The following is an 18,594-nucleotide window of genomic DNA, read 5'->3' as shown; positions in this document are numbered from 1 at the left end:
GTCCAACAGTTCGCTTACAGCAGCACAACAACACACATCGGTTTTAACGTTAATTTATAAGAGGATTTAATTACCGCACTGTGGAGGAAACACAATATATTGGTGATACCAAGTTTAACGTCGCTATCGAGAGATCATTTCATGGAATGAGGAAAATTACTTATACTTTTAAATATATATGCGTATATAATTAGGCATTTTGATGTCAATAGTGCCTCAGAAAAACACTACTAAACTAAATTTTGACAGATTTGAATTGAATTTCTTTGAAATCAACACGTTTTGCACGCATTTTTAATGTCAGAAAAATAATTTAGCAAGTTTTTCCATATACTTTTGCTTAGCTTAGCCCTCAAACACACATTCCTCTCACAAAAACAAGGAAAAAAAGACAATTAAGACTTTAGATGTTTTTAAGCTGAGGTCTTTATTAGCTGTCCACAATATCATGTCATGGAACGACAGAAACCGTAGCATGAGTGTAACATTTCTCTTTGTTGTTAAACTCCAGCACATCTCTGCTTCTTACACCATGTATAATTTATATTTTATATATATATGTATATATATATAATTTGTACAATGTACATTTTCCCTTCAAAGGAACAGAAGTAGCAAAAGTTTCATCCCCATGTGGATTTAAACTAACCCATGCAAGTTATCACTGTGTCTAGGGAAAATTAGGTATATTACCAGTAACAAATACGGAGGATAATAAATGCTCAGACAAACACAAAGGAGGGTGTTGAGACAAAGCTGCTGTACAGAACACATTCCCAACAACATTAAACAAGAAGAGCCATGCAAACTGACATTTACTCTACAGCTTTGACCCATTTTGGGCCAGAAATGCCAGAAATGGGACAAGCTAAGCTGTTTTTTTTTCTTTTTTGCTACTGGCATAACATTAAGACTAACAGAAACAGATAAGCATAAAATCTTCCGACTTTATTTTCATACTTTAGTTGCTGTTGGGTCACAATAAGACTTTAACTCAAGCTCACTGGTAGAATACTCTGATTGTGTGAGGCTACAGTAACACTGGCACAAAAAAAGTGCTTTGACATCATCATGAACCTTGGTTTGCATCAGGTTATATATCACTTTCAAATAAAGCGTTTCCACTAAAATATGTGAATATGTGATGATTCATTTAAGTTATTAACATACAGTAAACTCTTTAAAGCATTCAGGGTAAAATAAACAAAAACACACCATGGGCTGCCACAGATATTTGACCAAAAATATATATATTTAAGCAAATTTCAGTCACTCGTTTAGCTCACATTTACACCATAGCCAACCTCATGGGAACACAATCTGATGTAAATATTGCTTCTACTAAATGTCTTAAAGCATTATTAAATATAATCTTTTCAAAACTGCTGAATGTAAAATAAAATATATACTGCTATGCATGTAGATAAGAAAATAAAACTGTAGTATAGCATCTATAATCTGTCAATATTTATAGAAGTTCATATATTATGTTAAGATTCTCTCAAAATTTAGGCTAAAATATGGATGTAATTTTGAGTGTGCTACAGTAATTATATTTCATAAGAATATAAATAGTGATTGATAGTGAAAAAAAACATTACATATAAAAATGAAAACTGATTTGACTTGCATTTGGTCTGTTGCTGGAAAAAATTGCACAATTTCTTAATCTCCAACCGCTTCGTGTTACATTCATTAAATAGATTTCAGCCGTATATTAAAATACAACTGAATGCATAACTTCTTAATGAATTGTCAGTATTTGAACAGAAAATCTGTTGCTAAATATTAGGGACCTCTGGTGGCATTAAGAGAATTACTTGGTATTTACTTTTTTGAAAATATGAAAAAAATACGGACACCTTTTCGCGTGACGTCACGCTCCGCTCCGCCATGACGGACATCAAAACAACCAATACGTTCCTGTAAAGGCTGTCACAAAACAGACACCCGGAAGTCTAATATCGCTTTTTATTTCACTTTTAAAATGGTCAGAGTGCTGCGCGGTCGTATAGAAACCAAACTTATTTTATTTTATAACTTATTATATGGCGGCGATGGATAGCAGCTGATCGCGGATTTGCAGCAAACATTTTTTATTTTTTTTACAACGTAAGAAGATTAACGTTCATACACTTTACAAGCATGTATAATTAGAAAGATATAAATTATCGCATTATGGAGAAGGTACGCGTCTAGCCATTGGTAACCATGGAAACAATGCCGCACCGTCATGTAGCCTAGCATGTATAAAAAAAAACAAAAAACTGGTTAGCATCTTCTCTTTTGTATGTTTGTAATATTGCTACGGTGTAAGGAAAAGCGCTGTTTATGACGTAGTGATATAAATCATGTGGTGTGAATTCAGGCAAAGTCGGTAATTTGATCAACACGTCACCAGGGAGGAGAAATGGGTCGGGTTCGAAACTAGCCGTTTCCAATTTTTGTAAATACCGTCGTCAATAAAACGGGCTGAGTTACCTACACAGACAAATTAACTCGACTCGAACAAGCAGAAGCCACGAATAAACTGGAAAAAACAACTTTGGAAAACAATTGCAATCGTTCCGTTAAATACTCCCATCCCTCACTTCCGACGTCCAACATGGCGCCTGGAATGATAGAGTGACGTAATTGTTAAGGGTCAACACTGCATGAGACAGTTGTGTGGAAAATTCAGCACTGTGAACAAGGTATTCTTATATTCAATGCAAAAATTACCAAGAGATGTTTTTTTAAATTACTTTTGTTAAATTCACACTTTGTATTTAGTAGACTTAATTTTTTTAAACAACTAATTATTAATTTCCTGGACGGTTTCTTTATTTTCTACAAATTTTTTCCCTTACGATGGACGATCAACATGTTGTAAAACCTATGCTACACCAGCAGGGGGCGATCATAGATATGAACTTGATTAAAATCCATTGTTTTCTTCAACGCATTTCACCGTTTCCTCTCAGAACTTTTTCCAGCTTGTATTTTAATTTTATGAAATCAAAACACATAGGTAGGAAGAAAACATAAAATTTACCTAACTGTTGCAGCTTTTAGTACTGAAATACTGAGAGGGAATGCAGAAACTGGGTGCTTTTTAATCGTTTTATGACATCCAGACCATTCAGATGCAACACAAACAGATCGTTTTAAAAAAAATAAGTTTTGCAAAATATTTGGCATGATCTGCGAGGAACTTTAATATTTAAGTATTTCTGTCATTATACATTCATGTGAAAATATGATTCCCTCCAACAAGATTCAATATTTTTCAGAAAAATTTAGACTTGAAGGTATTTAATATATATATATATATATATATATATGCAATTTTTTTTTAAAATAATTTAAATAAACAATAAAAGAATAGACTGTCAAGTTTTTCTTTAGAAGGTTTTTACTTTTAAATCTCAAACATCTTTAGTTTGGTTACTGTTTAAATGAGACAAAAGATCTATAAAAAAATAAGACATCTCAGAATAATTTGTAATCAGATTTTAAAATAAAACTGCTGACATGTCCATGTTGGCCGACAAAGCATGTTCACCCTGAGAGCAGACAGAAAGACGCTAAAGTCTCCAAAAACCCTAAAATGTCACCACAAAACCCACAGCAGGTTTGAGTTACTTTTGATATGAAAGTGTAAGGAAGAAACTTCAAGTTTAACTTTATTGATGCTCTCAAAGAGAAACATGAAGATTTAAGTTTGCAAGACCAGGAAAAATATTCTTTTACGAGCCGAGTCTGAAATTTCTCTTGATATCTTTCATTTAGTTATGCAGACGATGTTCATTTTTGTTTTGTAAGCGCAACTGTATCACTTTGTTTTCCAGAAATCAACATAAATTTGATTAGACATCAAAATGCTAACATTTTCTTAGCGATGTGCTGGACATTATTTATCATATTTGAGATTCGTCTTTGGTTTCTTACTCATAGTTTCATTATTTTTAGTTTAATTTTTGGATATCTAGACTTTTTAAAAAAAGTTGATCTTTATATTTTCTCCACCTCTTCCTCCCTTTTACCACCAAACACTGACAGTAAAATATAATTTTGTGTGCAATTTCAATTCAATACTAAACAGCTAAAATAATTTAATACAGATGGTAGATTTAAATGCTGCAGACTAGCATGAATCTTGTAATTCATCCTGATAATCTGGGATGCTTCAGAGCAAAAATAATTTGAGGGGAAACCCTAAAACTGGAGCAACCGGTGTCCCGCAGTGCCATGTTGCATAACACACAAGTCATACAGGTGGATTAAAACATGCAAGTTTGCATAATCCGGACGCACAGCGGGGAGCACGTTTAGTGAGGCCGGTAAGTGTGGGGATCTTACACCAGCTTACAAAAACGATGACTTCCAGAAGATATTTACAGTCTGCTTTCAAAAAAACGTGGTCCGTCTCCAGAATCCCGCTCTGTCTTGTGGCGAATAAAAAGTTAATAAGCAGCAATTTCTTTTACTTCCCGCTCAGAAAAGTGGTCCATGAAGTAAGATGTGCATAAAAAAAAGCAACATAATGGCAGCTCAGTAAAGGAGGAGTCATGCAAAAAAGACGAATTATTTCCCGTGTTTTCGGAATCAAGTCAGCATAGATTTCGGGTTTATTTGAACCGCCTCGGCGGCGGCGGCGGCGGCCACGGCGGAAGTTCCTGTGATCAGTTTGGCTTCTGCAACATGGCAGATAAAACACAGTGAAACGTGTCCAGCGAGAACACACCGACAGACTGAAATGTAAGCAAGTCCACTTTAAAAGTCCTCACATTGCTACGGGCCGTATAGCAGGGATTTCATTTGCTGCTGCCATGGCGTCCACTTCCAGAAAATGTATCGTTTGTGTTGAATGAATAAAACTTCTACTTTAGTTTCTGAGTGAAAAAAGTGTAAAATATGTATTTCATGCATATGTTCTGTATGAAACACAGTCGGATTATTGTGAACAAGGCGTCTTGACCGAGTCGGGTTTGTTTTTATCTGCAGTGAAGTGAACAGCCGTCAGGACAGGAGCTCAAGGCAAAGAAACAGAGTTTAGTCACAAACGTCAACATCAACGTTCAACAAGCAGCAGAATTAAAGGGAAATCCTGGCGGTAGATCGTCCGACAGCAGTTTGACGTGGGCGGGACAGTGTTTGCTAAAACGGGCGTTACATCGATGCTGCGGCTGGATGGGAGCGCGGCGGGCGGCGGTCACACCACCGAGCCCTTGGAGGTGGAGAGGTGGATGGAGTGGATGCGAGTGGCCAGCGTCTTCTCCAGGTCGTGGAGGATGTCGGAGCAGAGGCCGGGGCTGGACAAGGGGCTCTCGGCGGCGGCGGCGGCAGCAGCAGCGGCGGCGGCGGACGGATCGTACAGGAGCTGCTTGAAGGCGTCCAGTTCGATCAGCAGCACCATGTTCTTCAGGAAGTAGCCCTCGATGAACGCAGTTAGCTCCAACGCACCGAGAAACTGCAGAGAGAGAAGAAAGGTGGAAAAACGCAGCAACGAAAAATCGGGAAATATCAGTTTTTTCTTTTTAGTTTTTACTTTAAGTTATCCGATTTGTTTTTGCAAAACGTTAAGTCATTCTAAACGTGATCTGCTTTATAAAGTGAATACATAGAAAACAATCATATCTCAAAAAAACCTTAAAATCAAAAAGTTTGTTATGACTTATAATGTCTTTAAACGTCTTCATCTTGACCACAAAACTGCTAAAACTGAATAGTAATTTAATTAGTTTACTGGTTTGTAACTTTAATTACATACATTTTATTACAGACACTGATCACATTTTTCCTCTTTTTGGACCAGAATCCACCAGCTTGCTTTCACTTTTTTACTTTTTTCATTCATTCTTTCTTTTTTTTTTTTTTTTCCTTTTGTAAAGACAACGGCGAGTTCGAGCCTCTCAGCAATCAGCTGTCACTTGAGGCATTAATAAATGTTGGATGAGATGAGCAGGTGCATTCACAGTCTGAGGCGTATTCCCACCTTGGCGTGTTTGTAAAGGTCCACGCAGGTTTCAGTGGTGATGTTCTTGGAGCAGATGATCTCACAGTGTCTCTGAAGGGCCTCTAGTTGGAAGAACTTGGCAGCAGACAGGAGCTGCAGGGAATGGTACATGCAGGATTAAATAAAAAAAAACCAAACTCAAAGTAATGGCGCCGCCATGCAGACCCTCTGCATTACCTCCATCACTTCTGTGTTGCGGATGTGCAGAGACTCTGTGCCTCCGCAGTACAGATACTGCATGACCAGCTGCAAGACAAAACACGCCGACGCATTTAAAGATAAATAAAAGGCTCCAGATACGGGCTTTTGATGTCCCAAAAATACTTTTTTTTAATCAAATCTGAGGAGCTGTTGGCCTCATGTGTCTACTACAAGCTAAAAGAGTGATTGTACTTTACTGGAACAAAACAACAGGACCAAGTATCAATCACTGGATCAGGAAAACAGAGTTATTTGAAAACATCTGGAGATCCCTCAGGATATTTGTGGACTTTTCTCTACAGGAAAGAGATTAATTAAGGACAAGAATGACCAGATCAGGATGTTAGAGTCTCTGTGATGGATTATCTCCTGTATATATTTAAAAATACATAGATATGTGTCCAAGAGGCGCTTATTGTGTTGATTATATTGGCTACATGTCAAAATATGTGAAAAAAATCACATGGAAAAAGTAAATGAAAAGATCTCGGATACAGTTTTACTGCAGGATTTCCCTCAGTGTTTTATAAGCCTGGCGGGCCACCAGGCTTTACTTGTGCCCCACCAGGCTAAGCATAGCTTTTTTTATTTAAGTCTTTTTAAAATGTTTACATTTTTAAGACTTTATGGTTGGTATTCAGGCATTAATCTTCCAATCTTTTAATGACATAATTATCAAGTGATATTTTCAAAATTCCTGTCAACTTTAAACATTTTTTAACTTAAAAACACGACGAACCGCTGGATGAATGACTGGCCTAACACCCAACCGCCGGGCTCAGCAGGTTTTCTGGGGAAACTTCCAGTCTTACACATATATATATAACCTGCTAAAAATAAATAGAAAATCAACTTCTTACATGGAAAATGTTGTATTTGACATGGCTGATCTCAATGCATGTGTTTTCTGCTGCTGGTCTGTTCTGGAGCAGAGACTTGAACCTGGTCGAAACACAAAACAAAACATGTCAGTTTTTCCACCTTATTGACTAAAATCAAGCATGTCTGCATTAAAGCCGCAGCCTCCCAGTACCTGGTTGATGCTGTAAACAGCAACACCTTGTGTGCATAAAACGGTTTCCCCTCCACCAGGAAGGTGACGTCGGACATCTCCTTGTTGTTCAGGAAGTGCGGGTCTGGGAAAAACAAAATGCTTTTATTCAAGAAAACTAATTATAAAGAGCAGCAAACAGCAGAAGAAAAAAGCTGATGTTGGCTTTACATTGAGGTTCCACTCAGAATTAAACAATTACTATTTAATTTGTTTTCCAAGTTGTTGTTCCAATGAGTCTCTAAAACCCTCATTAACGTTTGGCTCCTTCCATGCTTCATTTCTGATGTAAACAGCAGGTGGCGCTGTAACACTGTGCAAGTTTCCTGCTTAACTTCAAGGTAAAAAGTTATTATTCCCAGCAAGGGTGAACTGAATTAAAGTAATAAACAGAAGCATAAAATGAATGACTTAAAAAAAAAAAGATGTATCATTTGTTTAGTTTCAAGATGAGTAAAAACCTAAAAATGATAAATTTACCATTTAAAAACCTACATGGTGTTTTTAGGAATTGAATTAAATGATACCTGAATAAATCCGTAAAGTATTAAAACATTTACATTTAATTAATTAGGCTATTTTAATCTACTTCATAATCACAAAAAGAGAGAAATCTCAACATTACTCATTTCATGATCTGAAACCAACAAAATAAAAGCTTAATATTATAATGTTTATTTAATTAGGGGTTGTTTATTTGACTAATACTATTTGCGGCTAATAATGATAATTAGCAACTATTTGCTGCACTTTGCTGCCCAAAATTTCCATAGTTGCAATTATTCCCTGTTTTGTAATAAGATAAATATGTATATACAGTTATTTGTATCATAATTTTTTATTATTTAACATATAATTTAAATGCTAAATTTAAATTTAAGTTATAAATATAAATGATGAAAAATTTTGCAAAGTTGCTCATCATTTCCAATTTCTACAATTCTACCTATTTATAAATTACTAATTACTACTGATATTAATAATTTGCTCTCTGTTATTTACTAATGTCGTTAAAGTGCATCAAACTCAAAAATACAAATAATTTGCTATATCAGCTGCAGCCATGATTCAGCTGTTCACACTCTGACCACTAGATGGAGGTAAAACATTTCTAATAGGATGATCAACAAGCTGATGTTGGTATATGGGATAAAAGGAAAGAGGATCAATGCTGATTTGCGACAATCGTCCACAACGATATAAGAAGGATTTAAGACACAAAAGAGCCAGAAACTCATGGAAATAAGTAAAAATGATTCTGTTTTCACAAAGTGAAAGCTTACCCAGGCGTGAGGTCTGTTTCTTCTTGATCTCTGTCAGTTTGGGGATGGGGAAAGGTCCGTAGCACTGCGTGAAAATGACCGACAGCTGCTGGCTAATCACTTCATTCTGCAGACACACAGCAGCAGCAGCAGCAGCACCGTTAGGGACAAGAACTTTCCACATGCTGCAGCTTTAAACCCTTTGTTTCACCCCTGCTAATCCTGAAAAAACATCATGCAAATGAGGAAGCTAATAGATTCAGTTTGTATTCCCAACAAGCCAGCCCGTCTTTTGTCTGTAGTCTGAACAAGCGGTTTGCTGCTGTGAAGGGAAGCCCCTGGCGACCTTGCTGGTTCGCAGGATCTGGAACATGAGCGGCAGGCCGTGTGTGATCAGCTCCTCCGTGTACTCGTCCTCCTGGATGCAGCTGAAGTCTTTGAGCAGACCCTGGATCAGCGGCCGGCGGTTCTGCATGAAGCAGGTGCGCAGGGACTCGAGCCAGGTGTGCAGCGTCCAAGGAATGCCTGGGAAAAACACACACACACACACACACACAAAATAAACCACAGAGAGTGAATACAGAGAAATGGAGAAAAACAAGGGTAGAGTCACAGGAGACAGACGGATCATGTTTCTCCACTGGATGCCATGAGTGTTGGATTAGTGGGAAATGAGAGGTAAAACAAATGGAGCATCTGAGTTTAATTAAAAGTGCTTGTTAATAACAGCTCTAATGTGATTGATGGAAATGAAGTGAGCATAAAACACAGCAAGGCGGAAAATTAGCTGCTTATTCTCTGCCTTCATAACGATGAAGATGGGTTTAAAAAGCTTAAAGCTGCAGGTTATTTTACAAAAATATGTTTTTTACATATCTGTTAGTCTCTGTGTGATGCCAGTTTAACATGAGTGCTGCTATTGCAGTCTGAAGAAATGCACCGCTCCCGGTCAGAAGCAACCAATCAGAGCCGCGAGGAGGATCTTAGCGCTGTCAATCAAGCTCGTGTACACTCTGTTGAATGTATTAATGGTGGAGAAATGACTTAGCTGGGATATTTAAAATGTCTTCCAGTTGTGGTGTTAAACATTCATTAGAATTTAAAGTTTATTCATCTTTGAGAATGTGTTCTGGAAAACGGTCTCAAACAACGATATTATCGTTTATTGTAAGAATTTCTGTGGACAATTTATCGTCTAGATAAAACCTGTTATCATGACAGACCTCCGCACACGCCTGAGGTAATTTGTTTACACTTTCCTTTTCCCTCTACTAATATTCATCCTGTTAGTATCAAAGCCAAAGTTCTGGTTTCCCGGCTGATTCACTAAAACGTGGAGCTGAATGCACTGGACGCTGACGGCAGCCACATTTAAAACACGAGCAGCGAGGACAAAGCTCCATCATCCTGTTCACACCTTTGACCCGTTACTACGGCCTCAGATAAAATGGCTCCTGTTTTACGGTTGGGCGAGCTGCAGAGGGTGGGAACAGGACGGGACAGGACGGGCACAGCATGAGCACATCTGCAGGACAGCTGGAGGCTTGTGTGCCACTGAGGCATGCATTAGTAAGTCTGACCTAAGCTGCGGATGTCAATGGTGATGTCCACATGGCCATGCTCTGCGCTATGGTACATGGCCTCTCTCAGGGCCCGCAGTTTGGCCTTTCCTGTTCGCAGCGTCCCGCTGCAGTTGGCCTGCGGGGCCAGCCTCTTCTCCCCGGGATCCGAACCCTCGGCCAGGATCTCCTCCAGGGACAAAACGTCCCCCTTCTCCTTCTCTGAGTGGGACAGGAGCTTCCGGAAAACATTCCTGCACAACAGGGAGACAAAACGCAGAGTTGCACCATGGGTAAAAAAACCCAAACAAGATTAGCTCTGTCAATTCACGCATGAACACTGCAGCTATTTCTCTTGGTAACCAGAAAAATCCTCAGCTGGTTTTATTTAAATTCTGCTTTATTCTCTGAAAATGTTACATCAAACCAAACCTCCACTGACTGATAACCTTGTTATTATTTACTGGGGTTATAAAACCATGTTCAGTGAATTTAAATATGATTTAACCTGAGAAATATTATTTAAACTGGTGGTGGCTGGGTAAAAGAGAATATAACATCATTTAAGGGAATAATATAAGGGCTAACTAAATTTAGTTGGCAAGCTGCTCCATCCAAGGCGTTGAACATTAATAATACAAGCAATTAGGTATATATTTCATAAATTTAAGAGTGATGCAAGTAATTCAAATATGACTGGATAAATAGATAAAAATAAATAAATGAGTATGCACATGCAGATATATAAATCTATAAATGAGCGCAGAGAAAACTTAAGTTTAAGTTACTCAGAGCTGTAAAGTCTGATGGCTGCAGGCAGAAATGATTTCCTCTGGTGCTTTTTGGTAAAATGAGGGTTAAAAACTGGACTTAGGGGAATATTAACAAAGTTTTGCATATTACCAAGTGCAAAACTTGTACATGTTTGCAATAGAAAAAAAGCTGGTTTTCTTTAGATAGAAGACTTTTTAAACTAATGTGAAAAAACTGAGCTTAACCCTCATCGGCCGATGAGGGTTTTGGTAAATTGTCTCTAGATGACATCTGTTGCTTTATAAATAAACTGAATTGAGTCTGGTGTTTGTTTACCCACTTTCTAATGCCACTCTGGGTGACTGCCAGATCAAAAACTGCCAAAATATTTTTAAAAAATCATGATGTAAATAAAAAACCGACTCATGACCCGTCACTGCAGCAGTGGTAACAGAAGCCCTGGTCTGAATGGATTCTAACAAATGCGGCGCGATCCCAGTTCGATAACGCATCGCTGCTCCATCTGCTGCAGCGAGTTGGAGCGTGCAGCGCCGTGAAGCTGATCAATGTCGGGCTAGAGGTCTGTCCATGTAGAGTTTCATGTTTTCTATTCTGATTTTATGTCCTGGGTTGTTTTGGAGTTTGATTATTCTCTGTTCCTTTGTCTCAATCTTTGATTCTATCTTATTTCTGCTTCTTGTTACTCCATTTTAATTACAGTTCTTAGTCCTAGTTGTTCTTTATAATTAGATTAATTTTAAAACAAGCTCCTATATATTGTTTAAGTTACTAATAAGTTAGTTTTGCCTTAGTTTAAGTGATATTTACCCTAGAATACTTGGTAGGATTTGATGTTTTACAGTGTTCTAACTTACTATACAATTTGATCAAAATAAGAGCTTTATTGTTACTTCACTTATATTTTCACTTAGAAAATTAAAACAAGCTCCTACAGTATATCTTGCTGAAAAGTTACTTTTAAGGTAGTTTTGTCTTATTTCAAGCATATTAAAATATTTGCACTACAATAGACCAAAGATATTTGGTAAGATTTTGTATTTTTGCAGTGTATTTTACACTCTTTGCTGGTTAATCTCGTTATTTTTTCCCCTTACTCTGACTTTTCTACCTTCCTCCAACATCAAAACACAAAACAAGACATATTTTAGATCCTTAAAAATGATCCCTGTCAAAACTAAATTAAAACTGAACATTATGTATAGTCAGTAGCCTTAATCTGCAGATAATCTGCGTGAGAAGAACCATCCCTAATTCAGTCGTGGCCTCGTTACAACACATCGCAGCGGGATCACCAGTCCATAATTGATTGTCTTAATAATGCTGCATTGTGCTGCTGCTGCCGTCGCTCTCCGCTCCACTCCATTTCCCCGCCGCCCTGAATGCTAATAGGTTTTATCTTATTCAGGCTGTAAAGTGCAGCCGAACACATCGTCACGGAAACGGAGATATCTCCCGTGAGGAGCAGATTGAACGGATGTGAAGGGATCGATACTGTGGTGATAAGAGACGAAGATACAATATAGAAGCTGTGTTTTAATTTTGACCAGAACTAATTAACGTTTCTAACAGTTTAACAGCAAGAAAGATAAAATAATATGTTATATTTTATATTTATCTGAATGCTTTCTTTGGCTGACCTCTCTCGGTTCTGACTAAAATTTTAAATCTTACCTTTATTTAATGTTACGTCCATGCGCTTATCCTTCTCCACAAATGTTTCTGTCATTCTGTTGTGAGGAAACTTTCTTGTTTCTCATTTTTAAAAGTCTGGGAGCCAAAAAGAGCGGCTTTACACGGTTCTGCTCCATCTGTTTTCCAATCCTGACTGTTTTTAGTCTTTTCAAAGCGTAGATGAAGAGCACCTGTTGTTCGGTGCACGTATGGGGCTCAGCACTGCCCCCTGTCAGTGAGGCACGATACTTTATACTAGCTTTATACTAGTATACGTAGTAATTCATTTTCGCTTTGGGCCAAATCAAGATCATGAATGCTCTTAAAGTGCCGGTTGTGCCAGAATGTAAAATTTGTTCACAAACTGTTAAAATATGAATAAATTCCTAAAATTTTAAATTATTGAACATCTTTTCAGTCCCTCCAGGAATTCATAATTCTTTTTGTGATTTTATGCAATAAAGATCAAAGTGTTTGTGGTACTAATTTGGAAATATTTGCAATATTTGCGCTTATTTATGCCGGTATTTGTGACTTTTACTTTTACTCGCGAAAATATCACTTGATAATTATGTTTTATTGAAAGATTAATACCTGAACACCAACTAAAAAGACTTAAAAATGCAAAAATTGAAAAACAAATTAAATAAATAGCGATGCTTAGCCTGGTGGGGGCACAAGTAAAGCCTGGTGGCCCACCAGGCTTATAGTACACTGAATGAAACGTTGCTTCTAATTCAAGTCAAGTACTTGTTGCTGAAAATGTGCTCTATAAATAAAATGCTTACTTCACCACATAAAAAGCCTTGACCATAAAAATGGTGAAATTACCAAAAAGAAAAACAATTTATAGAAAATTCAAAGACTTTGTTAGCATTGTTAGCATGTATTTTACTTCCCATGGCCTTATTTTCACTCATAGGATTGCAGGTGCATTTACGGTGATTGACTGGTTTCACCTGTGTCCGTGCGACGCTGCCAGGCTGAACGAGTTCATGTCTCCCAGCGGAGTGGAGGAGATGCCATTTCGACACATCGTGCCGATCATGGGGTCTGCGCCTCTTTCCAACAGCAAGCTCACCAGCTCAAAGTTTCCTAAAAGAGAGAAAATGATAGATTTACAGAATTAGAAACCACGTCAGTTTACTTCTGCTCTGTTCTTAAAGGTCAACAGTTCAAATGTTAGCATGGAAACAAGCCCAATAACTTAAAAATAAAAATAATTCAGTTAATTTATAGTTTTATTTTAATTCACTGTAAAAACACTAAATCTTCCCATGAACTTTGCACTAGTTCAGTCTTTCTCAAACGGTGGTTGGGCGCCACCTAGTGGCCATCACTATCATGTGTATGATAATAGTGAAGTTAGCGATTTTTGCGATTGTTTTGGGGATTTAAAAAAAATTTTTTTTGCAAGGAATTTTGCAATATTTATGCTTATTTATGATGTTACATGTGACATTTTGTGGTTCGCCATATGGATCACAGACTATTTGACATCTTAAGGCTGAGGCAGCAGTGTGATAAAAGTAAGAAATATTGCCCCTACACAAAAACCCAATGACTGTTAAATTTTTTGCAGAAAAGTAGCAATAAACTTACATTTGTGCACTAGTATGAAAAAATGCTGGGATCTGTTGACTTTATGTGCAATTCATAGAAAACTGGAGAGACTGATCTAATTTAGCTTTAGCATCTGGGCCTGTCAAGTAATCAAATTATGCTGGACGATAAACTGTCCACAGTAGTTACTGCAATAAACAATAATATTGCTGTTTGAGACCATTTGGTGATGGAATAATAATAATAATAATAATAATAATAATAATAATAATAATAATAATAATGCAAGGACACATTAAGATCAATTAACTTTAAATTCTAATGAACATTTAACACTTGAACTGGAGAAAATCCAAAAATAAATAAACAGAACAACAAATAAAATGAATAATAAAGTCTCTATAAACAAAACTATCCTTCAAAAAAGAGGCAAAGCATAAAAATGAACATTTTTCATGTTTGCACCAAAAACCCCATTGTTTTTGATGCAAAGACATAAAAATGATAAATAATTCAAATGGAAATGATTGAGTTTGTTTAAATGTATCATGCGATTAACTGATTTATTGAGTTTGACATGTTAAGAGGCCCTCAGCCTCTTAACAAAAGTTTGAAAAACACTGCTCTAGTTTTTCTAGTGCACACTTCAAATACGACAAACTACCTTAAAGGTATCTTTTCAGGAAGAAATAGGAGCTTTTATTAAGTAAATAATTCCTTAGTATTGACGTGTCAGATCACAGCCTGTGCTGCTTCACCTGCAGCTGCAGCAAGCTGCAGCGGCGTCTCTGTGTAGTTCTCCGCCCCATCCTGCAGGGCGCCCTCCACATTGGCTCTGTTATCCAGCAGCAACTGTGGGAGAAATGGAGGAGGGAAACAAACAGGACAGGAGAGGGAAAACAAGCGAGGGAGACACGGGGTGTTACATTTCGGTTTGGCGAGAGTAAAAGCCTCGGCTGCTGGACAGACTCTGAATATGAATCACACTTCCAGCCTCGGCTTCTCGTTCACTTCTACTACTGATGTTGAGCTGAGGAGGAAGAATTTCTCTTCCTGGAGACAAAACTCTGATTGTTGGCATGAATATTAATAGCTTAAAGATCCTGGAGGCAACAATGTGCACAATAACTACTACTCCAATAAAAGATATCTGATGCTAAGAGTGGAAAGACACTCTGTGTCCCTGCGGCTGTGTATCATCCTGCCTGAGCTGCGCTTTTCAGCTCAGCTTCAGGAGTTTTCTATACTTGTTAAATGTCGGGACATAACTGTACATCTAGTTAACGTCCCCTAAAAGGATAGCTCAGGTTTGTTTGCAGCTGGGGTTTTGTGAAGTAGTTATCAGTAGTCAGCATCTCACTTGATCTAGAAAGAAGTGTTTAGGTGCGAAACTTTAACTATTTAACTCTTAATTTCAACACATGCAAACAAAAAAAATCAACTAAACAATATAACAGCAAACATGACTTTAAAGATTTAGCTTTGGAAAATGAAGATATGCTGGCTGATACTTTAAAGCACTAGCTAACGCTGTGTTTTACAACCACAATGTCGATGTTTTTTAGAGCAGGAATGACATGTTTTCTTAAAAGTGCGCTACTTATTTGTACCGTTTTCAACCCCTTTTACTCTGACACGTTTAATTAAAATCTACTGCCCGCAGACGGCACTCTATTAGTGCAAACATCACTTGTGTGTGATTTAATCTCCACCAGACAGAGTAGGGATTAAGTTGTGCTAAAGTTTGATTTAAAGTAAGACTGTGAAGTTATCAACACCTCAGAAAAGTCTCCAATTTATTGTCTGAAGATAGAAAAATTAAGCTCACATAAAACCAAAACTAATCTATTTTCCTTACACAAAAAATGCAAAATGGGATAGAAAGCTAACACTGCACATCATGCTGAACACAGTATGTCTACCATAAAACACGGTAGAGGTAGTGTCATGCTTTGGGGATGCTTTTCTTCAGCAGGAACAGTGAAGTTGTGTTCACTGTCCCTGCCAAAATCTTACCATGTAAGGTCCAGTTTCTGGTGCAAATATCTTAGTGCACTTGGAAAAAGACAAAACTAACTTACTTAAGTAACTTCTGACTCTAAAACGTTTAATATTTGCTTAAAAAAACCTTTGAAATTTTGAGATTAATCCCAGAAATATTCTAGAAAAAAATGTGGAAATTTCTGAGTTTCAAAAGTTGAAAATGTAAATTTTTTGGAAATCTTAATCAAAAATGTTTGACTTTTGAAATTAAGAAACTTCCAGAATTTTCTGATATTAATCTCAAAATTTCTTAGATAAAAAAAAAATTCTTCCAAATATTTGTGGTCTAGTTTCTGGTGCAAATATCTGAACATACACTTGAAATAACACAAAGTAACTTTTCAAAATTTAAAAAGTCAAAAATTAGCTTGGAAAAACTCTGAAATGTCTCAGAAATATTCTAGAAAAACTTGGATTTTTCTGAGTTTCAAAAGTTTAACATTTTTGGGTTTTAGAAATTAAATGAAATTATCTGAATTGAAAATGTTTGACTTTTGAAACTCAGAAATGTCCAGATTTTTCTAAGATTAATCATAACACTTTAATAAACACAACACCTGTCAGGAGTGTGAAGGAGCCTTAAATGAATGTTTATGACTGTTGTCATGAAGTGTCATTCAGTAAATAATGAAACTTTTAATGCAAAGTTGCATTAAAACTTACACTGAAAGTGTCCAGTTTGCATTAAAAGTGTAATTATTTATTGAATGAAACTTTGTGACAACAGTTGTAAACATTTATGAAAACTCCATTACGTTCCTGACTGCTGTTATGTCAGGTCAGTCTTGTGCACAACCCTTCAAATAAAGGGTTATTCCTTAAACTTTTGCACATTTTGTCATGTTACAGCTTTGAATAAAAGTCACTATATTTTACTAGGACGCAGTAAATGGTGGAAGATAAATTTGAAAAATGTAGTCTGGTTCTTTTGAGGTATGTCTCTAACCGGTTTTTCTCAGTCAAATTGGATGAATAACATCTGTGAACATCCAACAGTTCAAGCCTTCCCTGAGATTCTCCGCTAGATTTACGTTTAGAGTTTGCACTGCAAAAACTCTTCAAATAAAGTGTTACCGTTTAAGCACTCTACCGTGAAGCCGGATCCCTTTTATGTAAGATACTGTCTACAGATGACTACTCCGCAGAACCCCGATTGAACTATCAGAACTAATTAATTCCTTTTCTAAAGCACAGCACAACAGGACCAAGGAAGGAGTAATAAAAGGACTTCAGGCATCATTACTATCATGATGCACAGTCATTATCAGTATTTTTTAGTACAAAGGAGAGGTCAGGGGGCCAGAGGTTAGAGGTCACAGGTCATTAACGTAACTACCTGCACGACAGGGACGTGTCCGTGCAACACGGCGAACGTGAGTGGCGTCGCCTGGCGCGTTTCGGGGTAAACTGAGGGGTGCTTGTTTACTGTGCTTGGCACCTGGGAAGTCATAGGTGAAGTTCAGGGAGAGAGATACACAGCTGTTATCACATTCAGAGCTCAGGGGGAGAGACGGGGAGGAAGCAGTATGCAGGACAGGTGGAAGCAGGAAGAGGGCGAGACGGCGGGCCGAGATTTTCCTCTCGAGTTTTGCAGAAAATCTTGAGCAAGTTTTAATCCTTCCTCTCATCTCAAATCCCCGCCCTAAGCATGAGGAGCTACATCTGCCCGGACCCGGTTCTCTGTGTCGGTGTGGCTCCACCTTTTCGTGGAGCTTCGTCTCAACAACAAACGAAACCAGAGAGAAGATGTAACGGTGACGACAAACGCATGCGGGACTGGAGGTGACGACTCAGAAGCAAAGCGGAGGCGTCGCTCAGCGGGTTTTTTATTGCTGATTAAATGATCGAAATGATTTGCAAAAATCACCCAGAGGAAAAACAACTATTTAATGTGAAGTCGCATTTCATTTGGGCTCTGATGCTAAGCAGCAGCGGGACCGTTGGTGTTTTATTGTGTAATGATATGAATTATTAATGTCTTTATAATTACAGGCAGCCGCGGCAGAGGAGGAGAAAAATCTGAGGCAGCGACTGCTGTATACATAACTATTTATATGTATTTATTTATCCATGCAGGGACATGTGTGTTGTGTTCACTTTTTAAAATTCTGATGAGTTTGGACTCAAGATTGTGCAATGGATTTGACAAAAACAGTTTAAATGATTCTGGATCATCGTTAAGGCTTCCTAATTATCTAATTAAAACCAAAACATACAAAAGAAAAAAAAAGGCAAAAATGATGTCACAATGGCAACAAATCAAGGGAGGAAGAGAAGTGCACACGTCTCCAAATTGCACCTATAAACTAGTTGCTGGAACTCTGACAGAGCACAGTTAGAAAGATCCATTGAAAAGGTTTTTATCACACAGACTGGTAGATCTTTTCACTGTTTCACAAAATGTAATGGGGCAGTATCATGTTGTAGCAGCTAAAATCCTATATTTTAGGCTACTGGTGGTTGTTGTTGAAA

The 18,594-nt window shown here is 37.5% G+C and overlaps 1 protein-coding gene across 3 annotated transcripts in view; it reads right to left on the bottom strand.

Moving 5' to 3' along the window:
- Positions 1 to 408: 408 nt before the first annotated feature.
- LOC103459388 (ankyrin repeat- and BTB/POZ domain-containing protein 3-A) overlaps positions 409 to 18,594 on the bottom strand; it is a 210,757-nt gene continuing 192,571 nt past the window's right edge. For 2 of the 3 annotated variants that reach the window (XM_081603977.1, XM_008400897.3), the window contains 11 exons: positions 17,459 to 17,560; positions 14,838 to 14,931; positions 13,476 to 13,611; positions 10,093 to 10,325; positions 8,859 to 9,037; positions 8,534 to 8,639; positions 7,233 to 7,335; positions 7,060 to 7,141; positions 6,176 to 6,244; positions 5,978 to 6,091; positions 409 to 5,452 (listed from right to left, as the gene is read on the bottom strand). In XM_081603977.1, the coding sequence (XP_081460103.1) occupies positions 5,195 to 5,452; positions 5,978 to 6,091; positions 6,176 to 6,244; positions 7,060 to 7,141; positions 7,233 to 7,335; positions 8,534 to 8,639; positions 8,859 to 9,037; positions 10,093 to 10,325; positions 13,476 to 13,611; positions 14,838 to 14,931; positions 17,459 to 17,560 (1,476 nt within the window). In that variant the 3' untranslated portion in view covers positions 409 to 5,194. The remainder of the gene's footprint in view (positions 5,453 to 5,977; positions 6,092 to 6,175; positions 6,245 to 7,059; positions 7,142 to 7,232; positions 7,336 to 8,533; positions 8,640 to 8,858; positions 9,038 to 10,092; positions 10,326 to 13,475; positions 13,612 to 14,837; positions 14,932 to 17,458; positions 17,561 to 18,594) is intronic. The other variant, XM_081603978.1, reaches the window with a different exon arrangement.

Source organism: Poecilia reticulata, chromosome 23 (genome assembly GCF_904066995.2).
Source record: "Poecilia reticulata chromosome 23, P_reticulata-male-v2, whole genome shotgun sequence".
NCBI classification, from domain to species: domain Eukaryota; kingdom Metazoa; phylum Chordata; class Actinopteri; order Cyprinodontiformes; family Poeciliidae; genus Poecilia; species Poecilia reticulata.
This window is presented reverse-complemented; position numbering and strand designations above follow the sequence as displayed.